We start from the raw sequence: 24,913 nt of genomic DNA on the forward strand, positions 1-24,913 counted from the left end.
CAAGAAAACAGTATAAGCAACGAAGATTTACAGCTCGGTCTTCGCGAGACAATAGTGGCGGTTGGCGACAGACAAGTGGTCGAGAAGAGTATCCGCTACTGCACAGTCATAGACATAGATCGTGCACCCGAATTGTCCCGTCTGTCGGTGGATATTACGTGCAACGACCTCCGTGATTCGTTTCTTGCGCTACGCGAATAGGTGCACCTGTTTGCGTGCCACTTAATGTCACGTACACGCACGAAACAGCTCGAGGATTATCCACGATTCGACACGGATTCGCGGTTACTAATCGCTTACCAAACGTCGATTACGTCGTTAGCGCTTGAAAAAACATTCGAATGTAATCGTTCCGAACGATAAAGGAGCTTTGTAATATAAACGATCCAGTTCCTACCGCGTTCACAGTCGAAGCGGTACTGCGAGGCTCGTCGCGACCCGGCGTCCCCTTCCACCATCGACCCCGAGCCCAATAGCCAATCAGCGTTACGCATTCTCCAACGTTCAAAATCCTTCCGTTGGATCCACGGACGGCCGATGTCAGTTATGCGAGGGGGTGGAAAGCACTTTTGGCGGTCTCACGTGTTGCTTCGCTGTAAACATGGATGATCTGGATTTGATTCAATTACCCAAAACGAGAGAAACGGTGTTTGAGTGGCGGCGCGAAAATTGCCGATTTCGTTGCGCATATTGACAAAGATTGTGGCAAAGGATCTGTGTGGTATGTACTATATATTATGTTTCTTTATATTGTATATCGAAATACACGCTTGACGTTTCAAAAGAAGGTTTGCATGCCTTGTATAACTTGAACTGTAGTTTAGATTTACAACTTTACTGTAGTCTTTATGTTTTCTTACTTTTCATTATTTGAAGTGCCATTCCTATGCACTTTTGCGAGAGGTAATCTGTGATACTTGTAAATAGGTACTACATATATACGCACGTTAACCTGTAAATGTGTAATATTGCTGTTTGGTTAGGTCTATATTTTCTAATATGACAAATATATGTATGGGAGCCATCTTGCACAAGTAGACTAATATTATTAGTGTAATTTTACAAATTACAAGTCATAAATTATTCCTTTTTCCAAACAAGGAAATATACGGGAAAAAATAGAACAGATTCTTACGATTATTTTTGTGAAGTTTTGTAATATACGAATTAGCATTTTTTTTTTTTTATTACATTTGAAAAAATCATGTATTCAAGTATTCATGAGAAAGAAGAGACAGAAAAGGAATGCAAAGATGGAAAGTTTCGAATATGTAAAACGTAGTGAAATCCGTAAATGATTTCATAACTGCTCTTGAACATTTCTTACAAACAAACAAGTCATCTCATACTTTCCTACAGGAGAAGTACATCATATTCGTCAGAAAAAATTCCATTGATGTGGTCTATGAATGCTTATGCATCCAGCGAGGTCTGTGATTATTTTCTTTATCTGGAAACATACGTTATAGTTTTGAAGGTTATTTTTACATTATTTGTTCACAATCGTTATAAAGAGACCGGAAATGTATTCAGGCCACGCACATGCTTTACTGCTGTATACGTACCATCGATGTTAAAAAACAACTCGTACCGAAAGGATTAATATAATTTTTATTTAAATTTTTTATTTCGTATTCATAGACGAAAACTGTTGTGTTGTTTCTCCGCAAATATGTAAAACGATTCCATTATATTATAAAGTTTTGAAAATCGATAGTTTTCGTTATTCATTTCGTTAGTTAAAATAGTTAAATGACTTTCCAGAAACAAATCATGCTTCATGGACATTTTGAGTTTAGTTAGCGTAAAAGTTAAACCTTGTTCTGTAATTAGTTAAGTTACATGAATTTAAATGGATTTCAAGTAGCTGGTATGTAAATAATACTTAAACTAGCATGTAATGCTTAAATCGTAAAATAAATAGCGTATACATATAAAATCAGTCGAATTTAGGGAATCAACATCGATAAACGCGAAACTATAAATAACATCTTTAAGTCAAAGATTATTTGAAAGAATTTCAACTTCACTTCAAACCTGAAAGGATATTTCAGTTCAAGTAAATAACAAATTTATACCGGTATAGTGATCTCAAGTTTCTTGAATTCAAACAATTTGTGTAATCGGTACGAGAATGTATGCAACATGGGATATTAAAGAGAATCGCACTGGGCATTATTGCACCATGTACGTCATAAATCGTCGATGAAAGCTCTGAAGCGGGCAAAAAGGTTTATAGGTTCGATAAATAAACTGTTCTCTGTAAATGATAGGTTAAAAAGTAGGTAACCAGCGTTAATATCAATAGGATATCATTCCATCGAATAATTTTAAACATCTTTGTATTATAACATATCCTTTAGATAAAAGATAATTGTTAGTTTTATAATGAAGCAACAAAGTAATTAACGTTTCCTTAAGGGACTAATTCTTGTTACAGATTTCTTTCACTTTCGTCTTTGAAACTATCGATAAATTATATTTACATCTTCCATAAAATCATATCTTAATTCTTAATAATGGTCTCAGTTTTGTAGTATTTAATATCTTTTGATTTATCCAAGATTTCTTCAAATCTAATACAGAATTCAAAATGTTTCACGTATTTATCGTAGTCCATAGATTATGCTTACAAACTTGGTTCATATATGTACGTATGTGTATTATACATTATTGTATTTAAGAATTTATATGATTTTCCCATGAAATGCCTCTAGTCTGTAGGAAATAGTCTGTTACTGTTATGGTTTAGATGGAAGAATATTATGACATGTCGTTTAACTGTATGATACCATCTATTAATGTACCAACGATGACTTTAATGACGGTCTAGTGGATATTGCGCTACAACTTTGATCGACGTGACTTGTTTCTATGATGCACTTCGACAAGCTGATCTCAGCGAAATCAAGTCAAACGAAGTTTCTTATGTTTAATATTCATATAAACTTACTATGTACGTATGTAATTTGTTTCAATAGCGTCTATGTAGTTTAAGAAACTCGTTGATGACGTTGTTTCAATAATACAATCATAGTTGTATGCAGACTATTAGAGAATGATATTTTTTAAGAACAAAAATCACAGTATTCCCTTCTAAAACATGAGATCGAGATTGAAATAATTTTGAAAGAAGAGTGAAATAATTTTAATTTTTCAACCATTTAATTCTGCGTTAATAACAAAATACAAGAACGTGTTAAGTATATATTACTACTAATTTAATTATTTATATCATTAATAAACAATATTCTTAATTCACAATTCTTATATTATTTAATTGTATACTATTAATGAAATGATTTTATATAACTTGCAATTCAATGGAATAAAAACATGAATGAAATATTTAAACATACCTACGTACATAGATTTCCAATAATTTTACGTAACTTTATGAATTAACACGTTACAATATATTTTACGATATAGCTGTTACATTTATTAAAAATGACTCTTGTTCAATTACATTCGCCACTTACATTGCGGAAGCGTAAAATTATTTCAGACAATATGAAAATAATTTATCGTGAAAAATATTTTACGTACCGTTTCTCGCTTTTATCGTAAATTAAGCACGTTCCCATTTCTTGTCGTAAGAAATAATGGATAATCGATAACAACAGCGTAACGAAAGTAAAAATTATTGTTCATTCAGTTTTGAACGTAATTTTATCGGCTGTACTTTTTCAGCTACTTTGATTTTACTCAATTTCAAAGAACAGATTTAAATAATAGCAGGCTTAACGTATGAAATATAACGTCGAAACATTACCGCGACTGTCTTGAACAGATTTCCGTCTGTAGATGACTTTAAACGTTTCCGTATCTCGTAATTTGCGAGAAACGAATCTCATGCATTTCTACGAGACCTTGCTCTGTCCATCTTACAGTTCCTTCCTTGATTGACTTTCAAATTTCCCCCTGGATTCTAGGCTGTCTCTGTCATATAGAGTGAAGAGTTCGCTGACCCTCAAAGCAAAGGGACAAGCACATGGAAAGTCTGCCTTTGGGGTTGGAAGTAAGCATAATTTACGATACGATCATCTAATCCCTTCATCACGCTTGGAATATACATGGTTGCCTGTAAAAGGGCGCAGTTTTATATGCAGCAAGTTGCAAAGAAAAGATCTGTGTCTTTTTGTGACCTCATAGTACTCACTCGAGAGAAAAGGAAATTTTAATCAACGTTATATAATATTTGAAATGCAATTGCTTGGGCAAGAAAAAGAGAAAAATATTCTTCCGCATTGATAAAAAATATTTCATTTGACTTTCTGTTTTAATATACTGCGGGTACGAGAAAATATTTGCGCATGTCCATATTTTCCAATGAACCGTTTTCCTATCAGCTTTTATATTTCATTTTCGCAATATCAAATCTTTGTAATCGTATGAAAGTACCATTAAATAATACCAAGTTTAATACATGTACATTATATCTATATTCATATTATTTAAATACTTTTCATAGTCACCGTACAACAGCCATCTGTGGATAATACATAAATATATCTCTATTTATTCCTTCTGTAACCGGTATTGCACGACATGCATTATTTATTTATTTGTTCGTGTGTCCACAATAGGTAGAATTCTCTTTATGTGTATTCATAAAAGAAAAATTCAGTGAAATCAAATCAGATGATGGAGGAGATTTTATTGGACACGTTTGTTCCATCTATTCTATCGAAGGTTCGATTTAAACGTTCGATTTAAATGTTAAATAAAAAGTACGGCATATCAAATAAACGGGATTAATTTTAGGATCTACACTTATCAGACACTTTCTACTTCTCTCATTAAACATGTACTACAAATTTACGAAGTTTTAGATCACTTCCTTGTAACATTCTCTCTCTCTCTCTCTCTCTCTCTCTCTATATATATATATATATATATATATATATATATATATATATATATATATATATATATCCTTTTAAAATTCTAAAAAATTATACAGATTCATAAAAATATAGTTAAAGACTCTTTAGCGGCTTTTAAATAAATATATATAGTTTTTAAATAAATGTTAAATTTCTTCCGACTATTCGTATCACATTACGATTAGGCTCTTTTAGTTCTATAGCTTACGAAGTTAGTTTAGAAGTCGAAGCTTACCTCACAGGCTTACACAGAAGTATTAGTAGAAGTTTTCCTATCAAAAAAAAAAAAAAAAAAAAAAAAGGAAAAAGTTGTAATCGCTTTAATCCGCAGACTGTAGTTAACACGTTTGTGTTTTGATTTAAAAGTTAATTCAATTAATCCGTAATATCGAAATGTTGCTAACTGTCGTTTTATATTGCGCATATTATTTGATATTTAATCGTTTGATGAATACCATAGATATCTGATATTTAATCATTTAGATGAATTTCATAGATATCTGATACTTAATCGTTAGATGCGTTCCATCGAAGTTTCATATTTCTCTGTCCACGTGCTCTAAGGGAAGATTTGATATAAAATAATTTTTATAACGTTCTAAGATATTTATAAAGTGATTACGTAACACTTTATGTTAATTCGGAAATTTAAATAAATTAGAGAATTATCAACACCATTCGTCGTTATAATGATACTTAATAACTCGGAATACAAGCAGCTTTCAAGTAATCGGATAAAATTTATTATGCTGCTAAAGTAAAAGTATGATTTATACAAGGTAAAATCTCCTTTGTAAGTAGCGTGATGCTCGTAACGTCAGGCACACGAAGTATACGCGCATATTATATCACGTAATTTTAGCTTTATTCCATCTCTTAATCGCTTGCTTTAAAGAAGCCGTAAGTAACAAGCGAATCCATAGCGTAAAATAGTTTTATTAAACTTGTCAACGGATATAAGAAATATACTCGTAGTATTCAATTGCAAATTCAAAAGCGAAAAATAACGTTCGGGAAAATTTGTGACATATTGAGAAATTTTATACTCGTGTCCAGAACTAAATTGATAACATATATATTATTTGTAGAAAATTATATTTGTGTACATATATGTAAACATAATATACATAATATCTGTTAATTAAAAAATTAATTAAGAAGTATTATTTTTCATTTAATAAAAAATTAGTATACACCAACTCACGTTCATTCTATCAATCTTATTTTTAAGTTTCAAAATATATATCGAATTTCGATTTTCCATCATGCTTTGCTTATGATTCATAAATATTAATTAGCATGCGATATTAATTGATGAGTGTTCGATATTCATTTACATTTATATTACTTTCACGTTATAGTTAAATATTTAACGTTAATTAAATATTTTATTATTTGAAAGACTTGTATCTATACTTCATATGCGACAAAAATTAGGAATTATTCACGTTTTTTAACTTAAAAATCCTACTTTTATTTCAATTAAATCTCGATCTTTAAACTTTCATTTATTCGCGTCAAAATTAAATCCTAAGCTTCAATCCTACGCTTTCCTATGTAAAAACCTTTTAATCCTTATTTTTCGAATAGTTCGCGAGAATTGATCTTCGCGCAAGAATTAACGCCACTCAGGTACTAATTGATTCCATCTCCAGAACGCTTAAGTGACATTCGATTGTCGCTTGAGTAGTTCTTATCCTCGCTGTAAAATACGGCAGAATTTCGATTCCTCGATCATTAATTACATTATGAGACTACTTTCGCACGCTTTTCCATTCCACGCCGTGATTCCCCTCGCCTAACCACTCTTTCGTTACAGCGCCGATCAGACTTTCAACAAAGTCACGATTAATCTCGATAATGAAATTTCCATCGCTATCGCAATAGCAAAGATTACTCTCTACGTTAAACTACATCTTTTTTTTAATTCACAGAATGCATTAATACGTTGATCGCTACGTGAATTTTATAGATTTTGGCCAATAGATAAAAAAACAGAATGATTCTACGTGAAAAAAATGAAAGATCTGGTGAAAAACACCTGGTATAATTTACTACAATTAATTTTTTTTCATCCGAGGTTTCGTCATCGAGAAAATCGAGTTTGAAGATTTAACTGGTATACTTAAATTCTTACAAATTTTATTCCACATTTTCGACTCGGTTTTTTACGCAGAATCAGCCATTGCTCGCTCCTATCGCAATATTTTTCACTCCATTTACATTATTAAAAGAAACATTTTACTTTTCCAAGATATTGTATTATATCTGCGCACTCTTCTCCGGCAACGTTACCTAATTCCTTCATATCGCTGGAAATTCTTTAGCCCGTGAGATTTATCCTATTTTAGCGATCCTGGAAAATTCAATGAATAACAGTCGATTCGATCGATACGAGGAATTTTAAAGTTCGTTCCTCGGTATTCCTGTAATTTCATTATTCGCGTTTCATTCGTTGGAAACTTGCGTTAATTTGTTCGCCAACTGGAAGTTACATAAGCCCGTTGATTTTTATTTCCACGAACTGTTAGAATGGGATAAAATTTTGTTACCATAAATTGTGTTAACGCAGAGTTATCAACCACGAGCTATTGTATAAAACTTATTACTTATTGTATAGAACTTTTAATATATCGTAGATCAACAACGTACTAAGATTATGAAAAATAATTTCACGTGGCTGAGATACGACGGAGATTTGGAAGATTTCCGAGATTTATGCTCGTAATATTAAGACTTATATACGCGACTCGAATATTTATGTATTCTCCTTTAATATCCTCAATCTCTTCGATATGACGTATAAAATTTACAAATTGCCATTTTAACACACTTCAAATATAGTTCACGTGGACTACACGCGAACGATGTGCTTTCGAATTTATCAACTAAGCGTTATACGCTCCTCAATGTGGACATTACTTATGTACACGGAATGTACGATTATAGTTACAAACGCAGTTTCTCATCTGAAAATACAGATTTGTTAATGATATAAGTTACAATTGCACAATGACGAGTCATAGCAAAAGAGATTACCATAACTTCGAATAAAACTTTTATCGTTACAATTCTATGTTAACGTTGTATTTGCATCCGACAGTTTGTTGAATTGCGTAATTTCACGAAGATTGCAAACTAAGTTTAACTTAGCTTAAGAATATAAGTTTAACGATAAGTGAAATCTACCAGTTTCTTCTCTTTTTTCTTCTTCTCTTTATTTTGCTTATTTGCTTCTTTCATGAGTTTCGTATAATTCTTATTTATCCAGGAATAATTTAAATGTAGAAAACGATTCAACGAAATGAGAAATACACGTTTGTTTCATGCGCGATTAAAAAGTTGTATCCGACGAATTTAACATATCAATTAAGTATTATATCGAACAGATATTCGTTTACGACAGACAAGACACGATACACTGGAATGTTATTTCTGCAAAATTGTTTAGAATTGTTCTTTAGATATTTGATAATACGTATCTTGTAAGTTAAAAAAAGATACTCGTGACTTGTTCTTTTTTTTTTTTTTGTTTATTAATGTAACTTTTACATGCTGCTGAAATAAATCCAAATATTATGGAGATACATAACGACAAGAAGATATTTTGCCAGGAAAATAGTAGTAAATGTTCAATACGTCGATGTTAAAACGTCTTTAATATATTCGATATAAATATATCGAATTCAATTTATTTTCAAATTACATTATTATTTAATGCTCGCGATTAACAACCATTTCCAATTACATATTTAATGATGCATCTATTATCAGAACTTATTAAAACATCGCATCTCATCGAAGATCGCGTTATTCTGTGATTGCTTCGTACTCGCTACATTGTATGTACGTGCATGAGAATTGAAATGAGAAATGAGAAAGAATGAGAATTGAAATTTATCGAAGGAGGAGCTGCGGTCTGTGAATAATTTTTTAACAAAAGCGAAGAAAAGAATCGTGTTAAATCTAGCCAAGTATCTCTGTCTGTTGTTACAAATATTGCGTTAAAATTGTGTTCGAGGCGAATAAATCGTAGAAAAATAGGGAATCGAAGAGACAATTGTGCCATAAAAATTAACAGGAGAAAATAATCTACTGATAAACGAAAGCTTGGTTCTGTTAATTTTTATAGGATAGTTTGCTTTTTAATTTTTATTTATAGGTATAAGGCTAACCATTAGAAATACTTATCGAAATTTAATGAAATTTTCTGTTAAAATTACATGTACCTTGATCGAAGGAAATTTTAATTAATTTCATTCTTAAAACTTAACGAAACAAAGTAAATGTCTGCTTAACATTCATCATACATAAATTGAATTCGTTAAAATCGATGTAGCAAATACATTTCATCATGATGAAAATGTTTTAACGTTTGCATTGATATAATAGTGTTTGTACTGCTGTATTTATCGATAATATGTTTACTTGAAATACGTGAAAACGAAGTATAACTACGACAGGCTGTTTAAAAACAGAATGTAAATTATTGAACCTACTTTCGTACTGTGACGATAAATTGTGGGGATTGTTAATGAATTATTATGCATTCGGTAATAAAATACGCTCGCAAAATACAACATCTTTTTGCTTGGAAGCTTTGATATTAATATTAAATATGCAAACAGGATATACAGCGTGATGAAGGCTATTCATTTAGTTTGCTTATTACTTTATAGAATGTTATAAACGTTAACTTCATATAGTTTAAGAAAATTATCACGGAATATACGTCACGTTGCACATGGAACGTTTGCGGTGACATTTCAAAGGCTGATTAACAGAATGTTATTATTGTGCCGTAGAGAAATACGATTAGTACGCGGAATTTATTCGAAACTATAGTAGAAAAATGGTAATACGATGTTTATTTAATTAGAATTTCATTTTACGTTTCAATCGTTCCTAAGCAACCTTCTTCTTGTAGATTTGTAAAAGAGGAAACGAAACACCTCGCTTTTTTTCTTGTGGTAATTTCAATCTTGTAATTTTGCTAATCATTTAATGTTACAGTAACTACTATTAATATATTGTGTAATTAATATTTAATATAATTAATTGTTGTATAATAAAAATCCGTAGTTCTTTCGAAGATTGACAGTATATAAGCGTAAAGCTGTAAGTAAACGTTGGTTTATACATAGCACAATACTATGAACGTTAACGGTATAAGGAACGTTTATTAAAGTAATAACGCAAATAAGAAATGAAATATTTCCTTAAAAATGAAAGCATGTTGATCGAATGCAGTTGATCGTTACGTTTGATAGCCTATAAAATTTTTCTGAGAGTCGAGTTAAATAATGAACGTCTTTAACGAAGGCAAGTTAAAAAAAATATTACTTTTCGTACTTAACATGACTTATTACTTTTACTTAACATGATTTATCATTAAACATGTTTGTTCAATAGAACGAGTAAAACAGTCCCGGAAGGATTTGAGTTTTCATCGTCCTTTTTTCCGAGAAATTATGCTCTTGGTGCAGCAATTTCAACAATTTTCAGCAGTTTCCAAAATTATTTTAATACAACTTTCAGCTGAAAAATTGTAAGAAATTGTGAGAATTTAATATTAGGAAAAAAACGTAATATCGATGTTAAAGGAGTTTATAAAGCGACACAGAAAGAACTTATTAATTTCTCGAAAGCAATTGAAAAGAAAAGCATGTTTCTCTTTTTGGGAAGCTTTTAAAGTCAGGTGTTCCATATTAAGTGCAATTAACTTGCAAATATTTATATTTGCGCAGTTCCTTCATTTTGAAATATTTGCAAAATTTGCTGCATATTTCATGTTCGTTCCATCTTTCGAAATGAAAATAAAAATTGTTATTCAACGTCTAAATATATTTCATTATATTCCATCTTTCGGAAGATTGAAAGTTTCTTCTTCTTTTTTTTTTCTTTTTAATAATTATTTCGGGCCATAGTAAATACACAAAGATATTTAATTTTGTACGATAAAACAATTTTTACTGTAACATCGTCATTTCACTATTTTATATTTTACTATTTGGAGAAATATTATACTTCAGGTAGTGTACGTAAAAATGAGACTTTGAAAATATAATTCCAACGAACGTTAGTTTAATTCTAATAGTTTTCGCAATTAACAGTTTAATCCTACACTCGGTGTTTTACCGACGATAGTTGGTAGAAGAATATTTCTTTCAAAAAAAAATTCGTCTCCCTCACGGCTATGTTAAAGAGAAGCAATTAATCATTCAACTGCTTCATCATGCTTAATGTGAAAATCGCAGAAAAGTTATAAATACCTGCTATCAATCTTTATACTCGTAACAATTGATTTAAATAATTACTGCATTATATCCAATTATAAATTGCAGAGTACTGATTAATTGCAAAGCGATCATCTGCTATCGCCAAGATATTAAACGAATTAATATCCTCTGTATCGATCAGCAATTTCGTTCTCTGTATCTGTATGATGTTTGCTATTAATAAGTTCGCAATTTCACAACTTCCTAAATACGATATTGATATTATATAATCCTACTAGAAACGAAGTACTTTTATCATTTTCCAGATAAACGATTATACACTTTACAAAAGTATCTTTGGTCTGAAAAATCTGCAAATAATCCTTGAATACGTATTCCAGGTAAAATGCTCTCGATGAGCATTTTACTCTTCTTCTCTTTTCTTTTCTTTTTGTATTTGTCATAAAGCAAGTATATCGTTACGCGAAAGTAGTCGATACGATATTTAGAGCATTTCAAGGTTTTCTCTTGGGAGGTTGCAATTTAGAATCCCAAACATAGTTGCAGTAAATCCACGAACAATATACTTAGGCAGAGCGCTCAAATGAAAGCAATAACACTTGTCCCTTGTAGAACTGGAATCGATTTCTCTGCGGCTATTCACCCCTATAAAACATGCAACTGCAGCAGTCTGTTGTGAAATGGTCGATGGGGAATTTGTGATTTCAATTTACGATCAACCGTCCTTTATACTTCACGTCGCTAATGCGATAAATTTACAAAGGATGTGCAGAAACGGAAAATAGAAAGCGATAAGTTTTATTGCAACAATTAAATTACAATTTCCTATGAATACAGGAAACGTCAAAAATAAGAAATATAGAAGGCAAATGCTTGAAAAGGAGAAAAGCTTTTCGCAAAAAACAGGAAATAATAATAATATACGTATGTTCGTGCAGTTTGCTACTTTCACGAATACGACTGAATAAACTGAAATGGATGGAGATTTATTTCATCCTCTACGTTCCCTAAACGTTTCATGGACTTTTGCATTTTTGAAATTCCCACAAATGTACGAACATCCGCGATCTAATAATCGAATGATGTATCCGCTATTTCGCAAGATATTTTTATATTTTAGAAAAATCGTTGCTTTGCAATATTTGACAGAAGAGATCCTCGTTAACGAACGCGTAACGTCGGATATCCACGTTTACCGCGACTCTTTCACGAGAGGAATTTTGCAGTTGGAATAGTTTTAAGGAACTTTCAATTTAGAAGAACTTTAAAGAACGACCGTAACATGTATATTCGGACACAGATGTCGTTCCTGATAGAAGAATCACGCAGTCGAGTTCAACAATCGAACCGATGTTCAACAGATGCGAAGGGAGAAGCAGACGAAGAATAAAGAGAGAATAAACACGCACTCGTTAAATCAGCGCAACGAGTAAAGTAGCTCTAGCCATTATTCCCTTCCGAAAAGGAAAACGAATGGAAGACGAAAGGAAGGTTCAAAGGAGCATCGTTCGCTTTGATTATTGGCACACGCTCACGCTAACGACGGTCATTGAAAGGCGAACGGAGAATGAGAATTATTGAAACTTGGAAATATCGAAAGCTTTGGAGCTTCGCTAATTAAGAGAAGTCAACTGTCATAGACGACGATGAAGATCCTATGGACGGAAAGTTAGGAAATTTAATCTTTTTCCTTTACGTTTGACCCGAACGCGAACAGTTCGATCTGTTTCTCGTTTGACGAACGATCTAACGAGTATACAGAGTCTTTCACGTACATTACTCGTCAGAAGTTTCAAGTCATTGCGCGTTTCATCAAATTTTGCAGAATTTAAAGAATCGGAGACCTCGCTTGTCGGGATTTTATTATGTTCGATAAATTTTTAATCAAAGAAACGTATAGTCGAGTACAGACGATCATTGCTGATATCTGTAACATTTATTTTAGTAACGAAATTGACAGCAGATTTAGCATAGATAAAACCGGAAAAGTGATTTTAAGCTTTCCATGCACGAGAGAGAAGAAATTCAATTATTTGTATCGCAAAGTAGCGTGAGGGAAAATCCGTGTCTTATTTCGTGAAACAAAGAATCTGAGTCTTCTATCGAGTAAACGTTCCTCTTTAATAAAATCTATAACGTGTTAGAACGATACGATTATTTAAGTTATTCCGTAGAGTATTACGACAGCAGTCTTAGACCATTTGCATTGTGACTCGATCACATGTTCAAGCAGAGAAGTAAGTGTCACAGTGTAGAAGAAAAATAACATCGGTACATGGCGTAGGGATGATGTACGCTGGTAAAGCGAAAGCTAAAGCACATTCGGATGAAAAGAAACAATAAAAAGAAAATAGTTATCGGTTATACAATGTGAACAAAATTACGTACGCGTTTAGAGAACAATGTTACCTACTACAGTTGTACGGTAACGAGTCTTTAGAATTTAAAGTCTGGATATTACTCTCGCGATGCTCGTCGATTATACGATGAAAGGCAGAGTTTTTCTAATAGTTCGCAGTAAAAATATTCCTACGTCCAATAGATTGAATTTCAAATTGAAAAATAATATTAGAAAAGACTGGAAATTTGGCGATTCCTAGTGTTACGTGTAACACTGTGTCTGCGGAGCCGGGAAATTGATCCACGGATTGGTCTCAAAGGAAAGTTATTTATAAGTCAAAGAGTATCGTATTGCATCGTTCTTTCTTTATTCGAAGCACTCGGGAACGTTCGCTGTAAACATTTCCATTGTATCGCGATCAAGGAAAAATGATTCGTTTCAAGTTGTAACTATAATCGCATTTTCATCCATAATGAACAAGATGAAACAAGGCGAAAGGAAAGTTGTACGTTCTCAATTACTCCTATACGGAACAAAGATCAGAAGTTATAAGTTATAGTCATAAGGGGCGACTTAATTGAAAATTACCAAGACACTTGACATCACGCGTTACTCGAGAGCGAAGTTACGTGGATGTTTATATCGCTTGGGAGCCCCAGAGCAGCAGTTAAGGGTTAATATCAAGAGCACAGCGATGGTAAACGTTATAATAATACGAAGTTCCGACATTCTCTAACCGTGACCATTCTACAAATTTCATCTTTAAACGGTATCGTGATCTGGTCCTGGTTTAGTTGGCTGTTTTCCACGATTATACTCGTTACGACGAACCTTGTCGGTAATAAAATTGAAAAATAAAACAGTCGTTTCGTAACAACTTAATTCCATATTATAACAGCCACGCGTACTACGTGTTTGACGAGTATACTCGTCATAGCTTACTTTTCGCGACACACTTTTAGGTACACGCTTTTCAAAGAGGTCGCGACGGCTAACTGCTAAACTTTTTTATTCCGACATTGAAATTTAACAAGAATAAATTAATATCAGCGGCAACTTGAATTCTAGCCTTGGCACGTAAATATAATATAATTTACCTTTAACGAAAATGAGCGCAATTATTCGTAATTATTCGCGATATTATTTACTTATATACTTTTCTATGTTGTCTTATGTTGTATCTGTTATTTGTAATAGATGAGATCGGACGAGAACAATTAGAGGACCAACAGCAGGGTTAGTCTATCCGTGTAAAAATATTCGCAAATTTCCACGATCCAGCTATAACGCGCGATATAATTCGCTATTTGCTTAGCTCGCTTCGCCAAACGCCAGCCTCGCTAGCTTTGTCCATGAGGATCTATTAAGATTATCATTTTAATTACACGTTGGTTGATCGAACGGCCAACGAGAAACGCGGCCGACAATTTCGATTAAATAGCCGCTAGCGTTACCGAGAACACGGCTCGTGTAAAACAATTTCGCCAGACAATTTTAGTTATCGGATTTGTTCGGCGAGACGCGCAAACAAACCGGTTTTCACCTCGTCAAAGACTACGGTTCACGCGAAACTCGCGCCAGTTACAGCGTTAACTTCCTTTGTAGTATTCATGGTGAAATCGCCAATTCATTTCCACCGTCTAACGAGAAAGACGAAACGGACGTATTCTCGGCGAACGCTTCCCTTTCGCGTCTCTCCCGTTCTTCGAATCGCGCTGCTTCAACGCAGTGCAACCAGCCAGCTCTCTCGTTCAACAGCTGACAAATTGCCTGCGTAACTTGCTTGCCGCGACCTCGAGAACGATGTTTTAAGTCGAATGGTCGTCAGATGTTACGAACAATTGGAAATTATCTTCATCTTCCATATCGCTGGCGATCATGTTCAGTTTGGAAAACGTGGAACCGCTCGCTGGACGATTAGTTTGAATTTTAGCGAATCGCCTTTGAAGTAGAATAAACGGAGATCGTAGAATCGTCGATATTCGACTGCTCCGACGAATACTCTGGTGTCTGTACGTTTCATCGGTCGAACCTAACATTTCTCAGTGACGGATGCGTTTTTGTTTTTAAATCTACACGTTCTTTGATCTGTTCGATAGAATAGAATTCCGATAAATAAGAATTTGGTATGAAACTAACAGCGTTCCAGCCGTACAGAAAGGAAATACAATTTAATTAAAAACGTCGAAGGTGGTGTAAGAATCGGCGATAGAGTTCATCAAGAGTACGTGACGTTGGAAAAGCTACAGTCACAGATGTTAGAAGATGGAAACGTGATATTGAGAATTATCTAAAGCACGTGGATTCCTCGAATGATGGGGTAACTGTAGGGAAACCTTAAATACACTGATGTAATGGGATGGTTTCGTTGCGATAAAGACGATAATAACGACGATTTTATACAAATGGAAACAGCCAGCTAAAACGGTAATGGAGAGGCACTTTCTCATGGCGAAGCACCCGTACCGCTCGAAAAAGGGGCTTCGATCGTACAAAATTCACCGTACAAAAGCTTCCAGGTACAGAGAAAATGTAATTTTACGCAGTTATTTCTACCGAAAAAATCATGTGTCGTAGTGGTTAAAAACATATGGAACGTATAAATATTCAAAGAATCTATTTATAGGATTAAATCTATCGATCCATTAATAGAATTAAAAGAAATAAATGCATACGAAATGTATACAAAGTTGATTTGTATAAAAATTGTAATAATACGATGCAGCAAGTTCACGATACCATTTAATTAAAGTGGGTGTATATTTTTTTGAGGGCATTCTCTGTGTATCAGAAATATATTACGAAATAGAAATATGTTATTACTGGTTTTCCGACGAGAATCCGAAGTGTATCAAAAATTCAATCGGCATAGATATTTATCGATGCGACAGTTGCAATTTCACAGATACAAATATCTTGCGAGTCCTCTCATCGTCGTAATTTGTATCTCCTTTATGTACATCGTCCGTCTGAATATTTTTCCTAATATTCTAATTGGACTGTAGATTTTGATTGCAAATTCATATTTTGGAGAATATGATTAAAAAGAAAAAAATAAGAGAAGAACCTCGATAGTGCATTTGCACGTGCATTTTGTACAATTTTATTGAAACTGAATTACAAGAGCCAAGCAAACCGAACATCAAACAGACTACGCGTCGTGTGTTACTTTATAGGAAAATTACGACAATGTCTGTAACATTCGCAGTATTTTACGACCCTATCTACGATAGCAATTAAAAGTTCATCAAACTGATGATTACATCACGTACAAGCCATTTGAAAGTCAAATTGTTCCATTTGCCGAAAATTTCTTCCTTCTAACTCTTTAAGGGTATTACATCGTGGCTTATTAACATACTAAATAATAATTGGCTGTTAGAATAGTTTGATGATTTTTGGAAAGTACGTGTCCCTGATAAATACCCTGATAACTTCTATGTACACTTTCAAATCCGTTTGAAATTTCACCGATACGATCACGTTAGGCGTGTCTCGCTACAGTGCTGCAATGGTCATTTCAAAATGCTTCGTATATCATATACGCAAAAAGCTTCCAGCAACGTTGAAACAGCTTCGTGAGCCACGTGTAATTTATTTATAATTTATTTATAAAAGAATTTTGCGACTGTTGGGATACCTTAGTATCTGTTAATAATCGTTGAGATATCATAGCAACCAAGTAACTGCACTGTATCGTACATGAAAACGAAGTTACTCGATTATTCGAACGGTATGTACTGGGATTAGTTTCGATGGGTGTTTGAATGATGACGGAATATTTGGTCAGCATAAGGACCGATCCCTCCCATATCGATCGCGTTTATCGATATTTGATAAAGAGGTCGTTTGCAAATTACATTTACCGTATACTGTTGCTCATGAAATTATTCCAACACTGATACGCGCTTCTTTATAAATATATCGCGCGTGTATGCGTGTGTTGTACGAAATATTTTGAAATTTCATTGGTGCTATAATGACACAAGATTGTCGGTACACATCGTCGGTATTGGTAAATTTTATATTACATATTATATTGTATTTTATATTATATTTGTATCGGAAAGAAATCTGAAAACGCGGATACAAGTTACAAGATACTTAGCGCGAGTAATTAAACAGTCAATTATCCATCACATCGATGCGTCTCAGTGTTCAATGAGACGGTCTTTAACGTCTATGACATGTCGAAGATGGCTCTTTATGGCGTACCTCGTGGAGGAAATTAATTTCACGAAATTAATTAAACAGTCAATCATTCGTTGTACCGATACGTCTCGATATTCAATGGGACAATTTTTGATATTTATCCTACGCTTAAGATACCTATCCATACTATGTACTATTTCTTTGCCAAATATTCGCAACGACTATCTTTCACATATGCACTTTCAGAGTGATTTCAAATTCTATCAATGTGATCAGAATAGTCGTGTCTCGTTACAAAAGGAACAAAATTCCGAAAAGCCTCGTGTAACGGGCACACCGCCAGGGTATGGGAGGCGTTCGTGCGTTCTTTAAAACAGAATAACTTCTTAAAAATTGGGTCAAACAATCTGTTTCCTCCTTTTTTTTCTTTTTTTTTTTTTTTGACGGGTTAGAAGAATTGGGAAGATTAACAATAGGTGACGTGTAAAGAAATATTGAAAGAAGTACAATTAGTCGGAATCGCGAAGAAGAAAGTAAAGGTAGCTTTTTACAACTTTTTTAGCTGGACCTGTAACGAACATTTGAATAACACATTTCGAACATTTCTTCTAACTTCTTTCGAGCAAAGTTCAAATCGTTCGGTCCACGGTTCGAGACGAGTTATTTCGTTGCAAAGAACGCACGAAACGAAAGATGTTTTTACGACGAGTGTCGGACTATTTTCGCTCTCGAGCCATTGTAAGTCGAATTTTAGTTGCGATGTCGACAAATCATTGATTCAGTGACGGTGAATTTTCTTTTTCCTGGATGTGACGCAGATGCGCAGAAACTTTGACGTCAAACGTTCCCGCTGAACGAACAGGACCTTCCGGCTGTCATGGATATTGATCTTCCTTGGGCTTCGAGGTTTCTAGAGCAGCTGTGCGTACTACCCATCCAGCGCAGACTCCGGCTATTCTCAATATGGCTGTCCATTGTGCCCAAATCCACTCGTTTCGCGTTGCAACGCGCTCGCGGCGATACACGAGGATGCGATCAATGCGCCAGCAACATCAGCCGATCGCAATTTAAACAGCCGAATTTATTTTCGAATCTGACGCGCTGTACGTTATCAACATGGCCGATACATGTGCCGCTGTCACGTGCTTCCTGATCGTCGCGTCCATCTCCATCGTCGTAAGCGTCAATGGTAAGCCTCGCATTTTACTCGCTTTGTCTGGCCGCTTGAACCTTCGCCTCTTTCATTCGACGCGTTTCTCACACGTTTTAGAAATTAGAAATTCGCCGATACGCATTGCCCATCTTCGGTGTTTGCGACAGAAGAAAACGTCGATTCTTACGCCTCATTCGTCACGCTGATTTTCACGTCGATACGATCGCAATACCAAAGTTGATCGTCTCGACAGTGTGTTGACCAGTTAGCCGTTGCGACTAATGCGACTAAAATGCGTTAGAAAGGATAGAACAGCTACTTCGTTCACGCTGTATTATAGTTTTTCCATAATAATTATTTAGATTTCTTCGTCTGTTCGTTTTACCTAGCCCTGGCTTCCAAATAGTAGAAACGTTTTTATATTTACGAATATATTTTAGTTTTCACTAAAATTGCGGTTTAAACGGCAAAATTTTAAGTGCTTTTTACGGGTGACGAGTATACTCGTCAAAAGTAGGTAACTGGTTAAGACGGAAGATAATTTGTCAGGATAAACAGTGGCGGTATTTCGTCTTTGAGAATTTTTAATTTGAGGAATTCTTCTTTCAACAAAGACCGTTTCTGTGATGGAAGATGGAAGTTTCTCTTTCTTCCTACTTTTCTCTTTCTTTCTTTCTCGAGGTTTCTTTCAGTTACATGGCTCTATTTGTATTACGAGCAAGTTGCGTTTTAGGAGCGTGTTTCGTTGAGAGAGAGTTTTCACTGGATGTCTGAAGGAACGATGTTTCGTCTATTTATAGCGAAGATGTTCCTCTACATATAGACTGCATATAGAGGAAAGTGCACCTGTTGAAGCCTTCGCTCGTAGGTGTTAGCCATTTGTGTTACGAATCGTGTAAACAACGATCATTGTACACGGTACATTTAATCGACTTTTCTTTCGTGATAAGCTTCGCGATGAATTAGCATTTCGAGTCTGCCTTTTTTATTTACCGTCTTGCCTATATTTCTACGAATTATTACAAACTATCGCATACATATTTTACTTCTCTACGTATAAAATAAATAATTCATATTAAATACATCTATTTCTCTTTTTTTTTTAACAGGAAGAATATTACAATCGATTCTCACAGAGAATTTTTAACATTAGGTCGTCCCGAAAGTGTCTTTCGTCTTACAAGGAAATAATAGATGCACGACACTTTTTGTTTTAAATTATTTTATTGAATTACGTTTAATCCACTTTATTCTATTGGGACCAGATGTGAAATAAAACAGTGCAGTATACGTAGAATTTTTAACTTCATGAAATATACATAGAATATTTTGTGGATATCGAATCTGTAATCTTGCGTAGATCCAATTGTCGTATAGATGCAAACGTAGTCGTATACCGTCTGTTTAGTCTTCGGAGATGATCCAATCTGTTAAGAAGCTGAAAGTCTAGAGCGTGCGTGGAAGCGTTTTCCCCAACTTGGAAATATCTTCTATAACTGTATAGGTATTTTTAAGTACCTGTGTATGATTTCGTTGATTACCTGTCAAAGGTAGTCCGGATAAGCATTAATAATGCCTTAAACTGAAATCGTTGAATGTTCTCGGAATACGTTTAATTGAAATAAATTTTTCGTAATTTCCAGATACGTTTACGATATCTTGCTTGCCAAGTCTTACCGTGGGTCGTATCGCAAGGACAGCAGGAAAATTTGGCAAAATATCGTTAGAAACGCTATTCGACGCAAAAAGGAATTTACATAGGCACGAAAAAGCTAAACATCCGAAGAATTCCGTTGTAAATAAGAAACCTAAACCGATGTCTCACCTTATTAGACGATTTCCTCGATGATATCCCTTTCCGCTATCTTCCTAGCAATCTCGTCAACTTGCGCATATTGCCGATGTATCTGTTAAATGTCAAGACTAATATCTATTTATTTTTACAAAAATGTACAAAAATCTGACACATTTGTTTGAGAAAAGAAAAAAGGAAAAAGTAGAAGAATCGAAACATTAACAAATAAAATAAAAGACAAAAAAGTAGACGACAATTTGCCCAACGTCTTGCGTCCGATTACTAGCTCGATTTTAATAATCTTTAGAAATCTAGGATAAATCACGATTTCTATTAATTAACACGTATTTGTCGGTTGATTGTGTTCGATGATCAGGGCAACTGTTAACTACGGAACATCGAACTCACGCAGCATCGGAACGAGCAAACGATTTATGGTGTCATCAGTGTGATACGATGGAAGATGGAGAGAGATGCGCCAATCTGACCGGAAACTTCACCACTTTCAGGCACAAGTGCACTGGTGACAAAAGGACCTGTATGGTAATGACAAATGATAACAGCGATGCAAACGCTTGTTGATTATACACAAGGCGCGCACGTGTTTCAACAGATGTTTGATATTTTGCTTCGGTCGCGTGCTTTTAAAGCAAACAGAACGTAGCAAACAGCTACTAGCTAGAAGCGATATTAGTTATCGTCAACGCGAGAGCGAGAGAAGACCGTTCAAGATAGAGCCACAGTTTCATTTCGTACGTAACGCAATTTTAGTGTTTGGAAATTTTCAATATAGTCGATTAATTCAGTTTCATAATAATCACGTTCTTTATTGAAATTGTTTCTGCTTCATAGAAACATATGTACATGGTGTACACATTTGAGGGAATATGCAAATGCAATTTTTTATTTATTCTTCTTATTTATTGGTAATCAACAATGATATTCGATATGGTATAATTGTACAGTTTGCACATACACGGTCAAAATTTTACGAAACCTGTAATCGCTATTAGTCGACCGAATTAACAATGAACGAGTCGTATTCTCAATATGATGCGAGATATTCCGGAAAATATTACCGTGACATTTCTTGCGTTTGAAAATTGATATTCCCTTGACTAAAAATATGTTACGTTCACACTCACTCGTGTTCGTTACAAGTTCCAATGCGAAATGTCATATGGAGTATAACAAGGAATTGTTGCAAATATTCGGATTAATTTTAGTATTTACGTACATGTAGAATTCTTTGTCATCTTTTCTTTTTAGTTTTCTTTTTTCTCTTTTCGCGCGATAGTATCAAGTTGCGATCTGCTATGACATATCGTATAACGAACACTGTGAAAGTTTAAAATCTGCAAATATTCCTTTCACGTTTGCTTCTTTCTCTTCAGGTAAAGCGATTTTCTTACACTACCAGCACGGAAGATTCAACGTCTAGTCCACAAACTTGGTCGGTGGAGAGAAAGTGTACTAACAAATGCGACTCCGGATGTATAGTGGTCGGTGAACGAACGAAACTCTCAGCTTGCACCACTTGCTGCGAGAAATCGTTTTGCAATATCGGTACCGGTGCTGCGAACGACCTGACGATAAGAGGGATCGATCTGTTTCTAGCCTTAGTATTACAAATTACATTAACAATTATCATGTATCCGTCCTGACATTGCAGACGAAATAACACTCGATCGTGAATCATTTTAGTCGTCGATGAGAATAATTGGTTTCATTAACGCGTTTATACATACATTGTAACATACACTGTAATATTACACCACAACACGATACACAAGATTTTATCGCGTTACCAATGAAAATGCTGTTTTCATTTTGTAAATGTGTACATGGAGTTTCATTCGTTATGCGTTTCATAATAATATTACGATAAATATTGATTAATAAGTCAATAAAATTACGACGATATCGATAATACGAAGCTCAGAAATAAGAAAATAATAATGATGTTCTCGTTCTACTGTCGATAAATCAAAGAACAATTGATAATATAAAAAGGGGATGTTCTTAAGAATACGATGCTCATAATTATAATAATAACAAATACAATCAAATCTACGAGAATGAAATTTAAAACACTGCTAAGTTATTACTCGATCGTTCAACGAACCAATGTAATTTAAGTTGTAAATTTTAGAAAAATTGTTATAGCAATACACTACCAATAAATTGTACAAAGAAACAAGCTTTTCTAAAAAAAAAAAAGAGAACTGATTAATCTCGATATAATAATAAATACTTTTTATCGATTTCCATTTTTCCATTATCCTCTACTTCATTCCCAAGGATGTTAATAAGAAACATATTAGGTCGTTCCAAAAGTCTCTGTCTGTTTTATAAGAAAATAATAGATGCGCAACATTTTTTCTTTTATATTATTTTATTGAATTTTGTATGATCCGTTTTCTGCTACTAGAACAAAACGGATCATAATGTAAAACAAAGAATGCTGTGCATCCATCACTTTCTTATAAAACGAAAGAAACTTTTGGGAAAACCTAATACAATAGGAAATTTCTCGTGGACACATAACATTGGAAAATTGTACACAACTTTTATTTAAATTCCTTTGTACGATCTTTGTGCAATATTCTTTTGTTAATTATATCTTGACTTTCTTTTTATTTTATTTTAATTTTTAAGTATCCTCCGATTGATTTCCAATTATTTTGATTATTTTACAGGAAGCGAACAATTTTAATGATCGGCATATTTTTCGATACTCGTGAACAGGAGTGTACAGCCTGGACGTTTTTGCACATCCACATTTCTCTCAAACGCACAAACATCCGCATTCCGCTTATAATACTAAAATTTCGCTGGAAACAGGGAAACGTGAGATCAGGTATCTACTAAATCGCTTAAACTATATAACTTATACCAGCGCGTTTACAGCTGTAACCAATTAACGTAGTTACACTGCCTAAATGAAAGCATTCAGTTTATACTCGTGCATTCTGTTCCTCCAACAGCATCCTGGAAATCTGCGTGTTATCGTTTTCGTAGAAGTCAAGAGAGCCTCGGTTGAACGTCGATCCGACCTCGCCAAACGGAAGATCTCAAAGTTCTTAAATTTCTGGAAGGTTCTAACGGAATTTATTGTCTTGTTCCAATGGAAAACACGTATTTGTTTCTACAAATCAGTCTGAATTAAATTTCCACAACCGTGAATAAAGGAATATGATTTATCGTGCGATGGCGTGTAATGAAAACTAAGGCAGAGAATGGAATTTTTTTTTCCGTAGAAGACGAGAGACGACATCGCCTTGTTAAGAGGAAATAAAACCATTCTAAGAAAGAATAACGATCGTCGTTAAGCGTAATGTAATTTCTTTCTGAAGAGACATACTAATCTATCGCCCACACGCGATGCCTCGATGCTAAGCATCTCTCATTTTGCATCTCGTTCGTTGCCATTCATCTCGTCGTGTGAAACGTAAATAAGACGGAAAGAAATATTTTTTGTTCCAAGAGGCAATTATTCAAACAACAATTTATCAATGGATAAGAAAATCACAAATGTTCCTTTTAATATCAACCGTCTTTCTCTTCTTTTTTACTCTTACTTATCTGAAATTCTTTATCTCCTAATTTCGATTAACCATTTTACAAAACGTAGGCTGTTGTCCGTTTTACGTTTAATTGTTATGAAATTTTACAGTCCATTTACGCAATCTTGCGAGTAAAGTACATTTTGCCAAGTAATCAAGCGTCTGTCTACTTTTGAACAATACTGTACCCAAGAGCTACTTACAGTGGCTACAAAAAGTATTTCTATATTATTTCTACTATTGTGTTTATCCCAGCATGCTAATCAATTATATCAATCGAAAGCATATTAATTGTCCTCTGTCTGCGAAAACCTTACCTTTACTGACATTTACACGCTGGATCGTTTAAGATCATGCAATTTCTCTTTACGTTCTCGTGTTTTAAAAACTGTGCTCAAAAATTCTTGAATACTCTTGCAAGTTCCTAGAATATCTTCCAATAATTTTCATATCGATACATGGGAATCTTTTTAAGCGAAGCAGAATCTAAGCAAAAATATGGAGAAAGTGGAAAATTACTTAAAGTCACTGGTCGAAAACCACCCACTATGCAGATGGACAGATAACTTTCGCGTTACTTGATAGTACTATCGTATGACTACAAACAATTGACACTAGTTGAAAGTGAAATGTAGCGCTTGATGAAAAAAAAAATACTTGTGCGATTGGAAAAGATAGAGATACATAAGTATTAGCATTAGGTTGTCGGAAAAGTTTCTTTGGTTTTGTAAGGAAATAACAAATGTACATTTTTTGTATCATATTATGTTATTGAATT

General features: G+C 34.1%; 2 protein-coding genes and 1 long non-coding RNA gene across 4 annotated transcripts in view; 2 read left to right on the forward strand and 1 right to left on the reverse strand.

The window, feature by feature from the left end:
• Positions 1-410, reverse strand: part of LOC138179837 (uncharacterized) — a 70,779-nt gene extending 70,369 nt beyond the window's left edge. For both annotated transcript variants that reach the window (XM_069113012.1, XM_069113010.1), the window contains exon 1: positions 1-410. The gene's annotated coding sequence lies outside the window, so the exon portion shown is untranslated.
• LOC138179840 (uncharacterized) lies at positions 409-24,731 on the forward strand. The gene is made up of 3 exons (XR_011173131.1): positions 409-721; positions 23,269-23,429; positions 23,557-24,731. It is a non-coding gene; the product is annotated as an uncharacterized LOC138179840 (long non-coding RNA).
• LOC138179839 (uncharacterized) lies at positions 18,507-22,805 on the forward strand. Its single transcript, XM_069113014.1, has 3 exons — positions 18,507-18,810; positions 20,946-21,112; positions 21,964-22,805. Exons 1-3 carry the CDS (start codon positions 18,738-18,740, stop codon positions 22,231-22,233), a joined length of 510 nt encoding a protein of 169 aa, XP_068969115.1. The 5' UTR covers positions 18,507-18,737; the 3' UTR covers positions 22,234-22,805.
• Positions 24,732-24,913: the final 182 nt, after the last annotated feature.

Source organism: Bombus flavifrons, chromosome 5 (genome assembly GCF_040668555.2).
Source record: "Bombus flavifrons isolate JBK064 chromosome 5, iyBomFlav1_principal, whole genome shotgun sequence".
NCBI lineage: Eukaryota > Metazoa > Arthropoda > Insecta > Hymenoptera > Apidae > Bombus > Bombus flavifrons.

Bases quoted from the DNA above. Each gene is read 5' to 3' on its own strand.
- LOC138179839 (XM_069113014.1), top strand. From the start codon at position 18,738: ATGGCCGATACATGTGCCGCTGTCACGTGCTTCCTGATCGTCGCGTCC. The intron at 18,811-20,945 runs GTAAGCCTCGCA...TTCGATGATCAG, and splicing joins CATCGTCGTAAGCGTCAATG to GGCAACTGTTAACTACGGAA. The intron at 21,113-21,963 runs GTAATGACAAAT...CTTTCTCTTCAG, and splicing joins GTGACAAAAGGACCTGTATG to GTAAAGCGATTTTCTTACAC.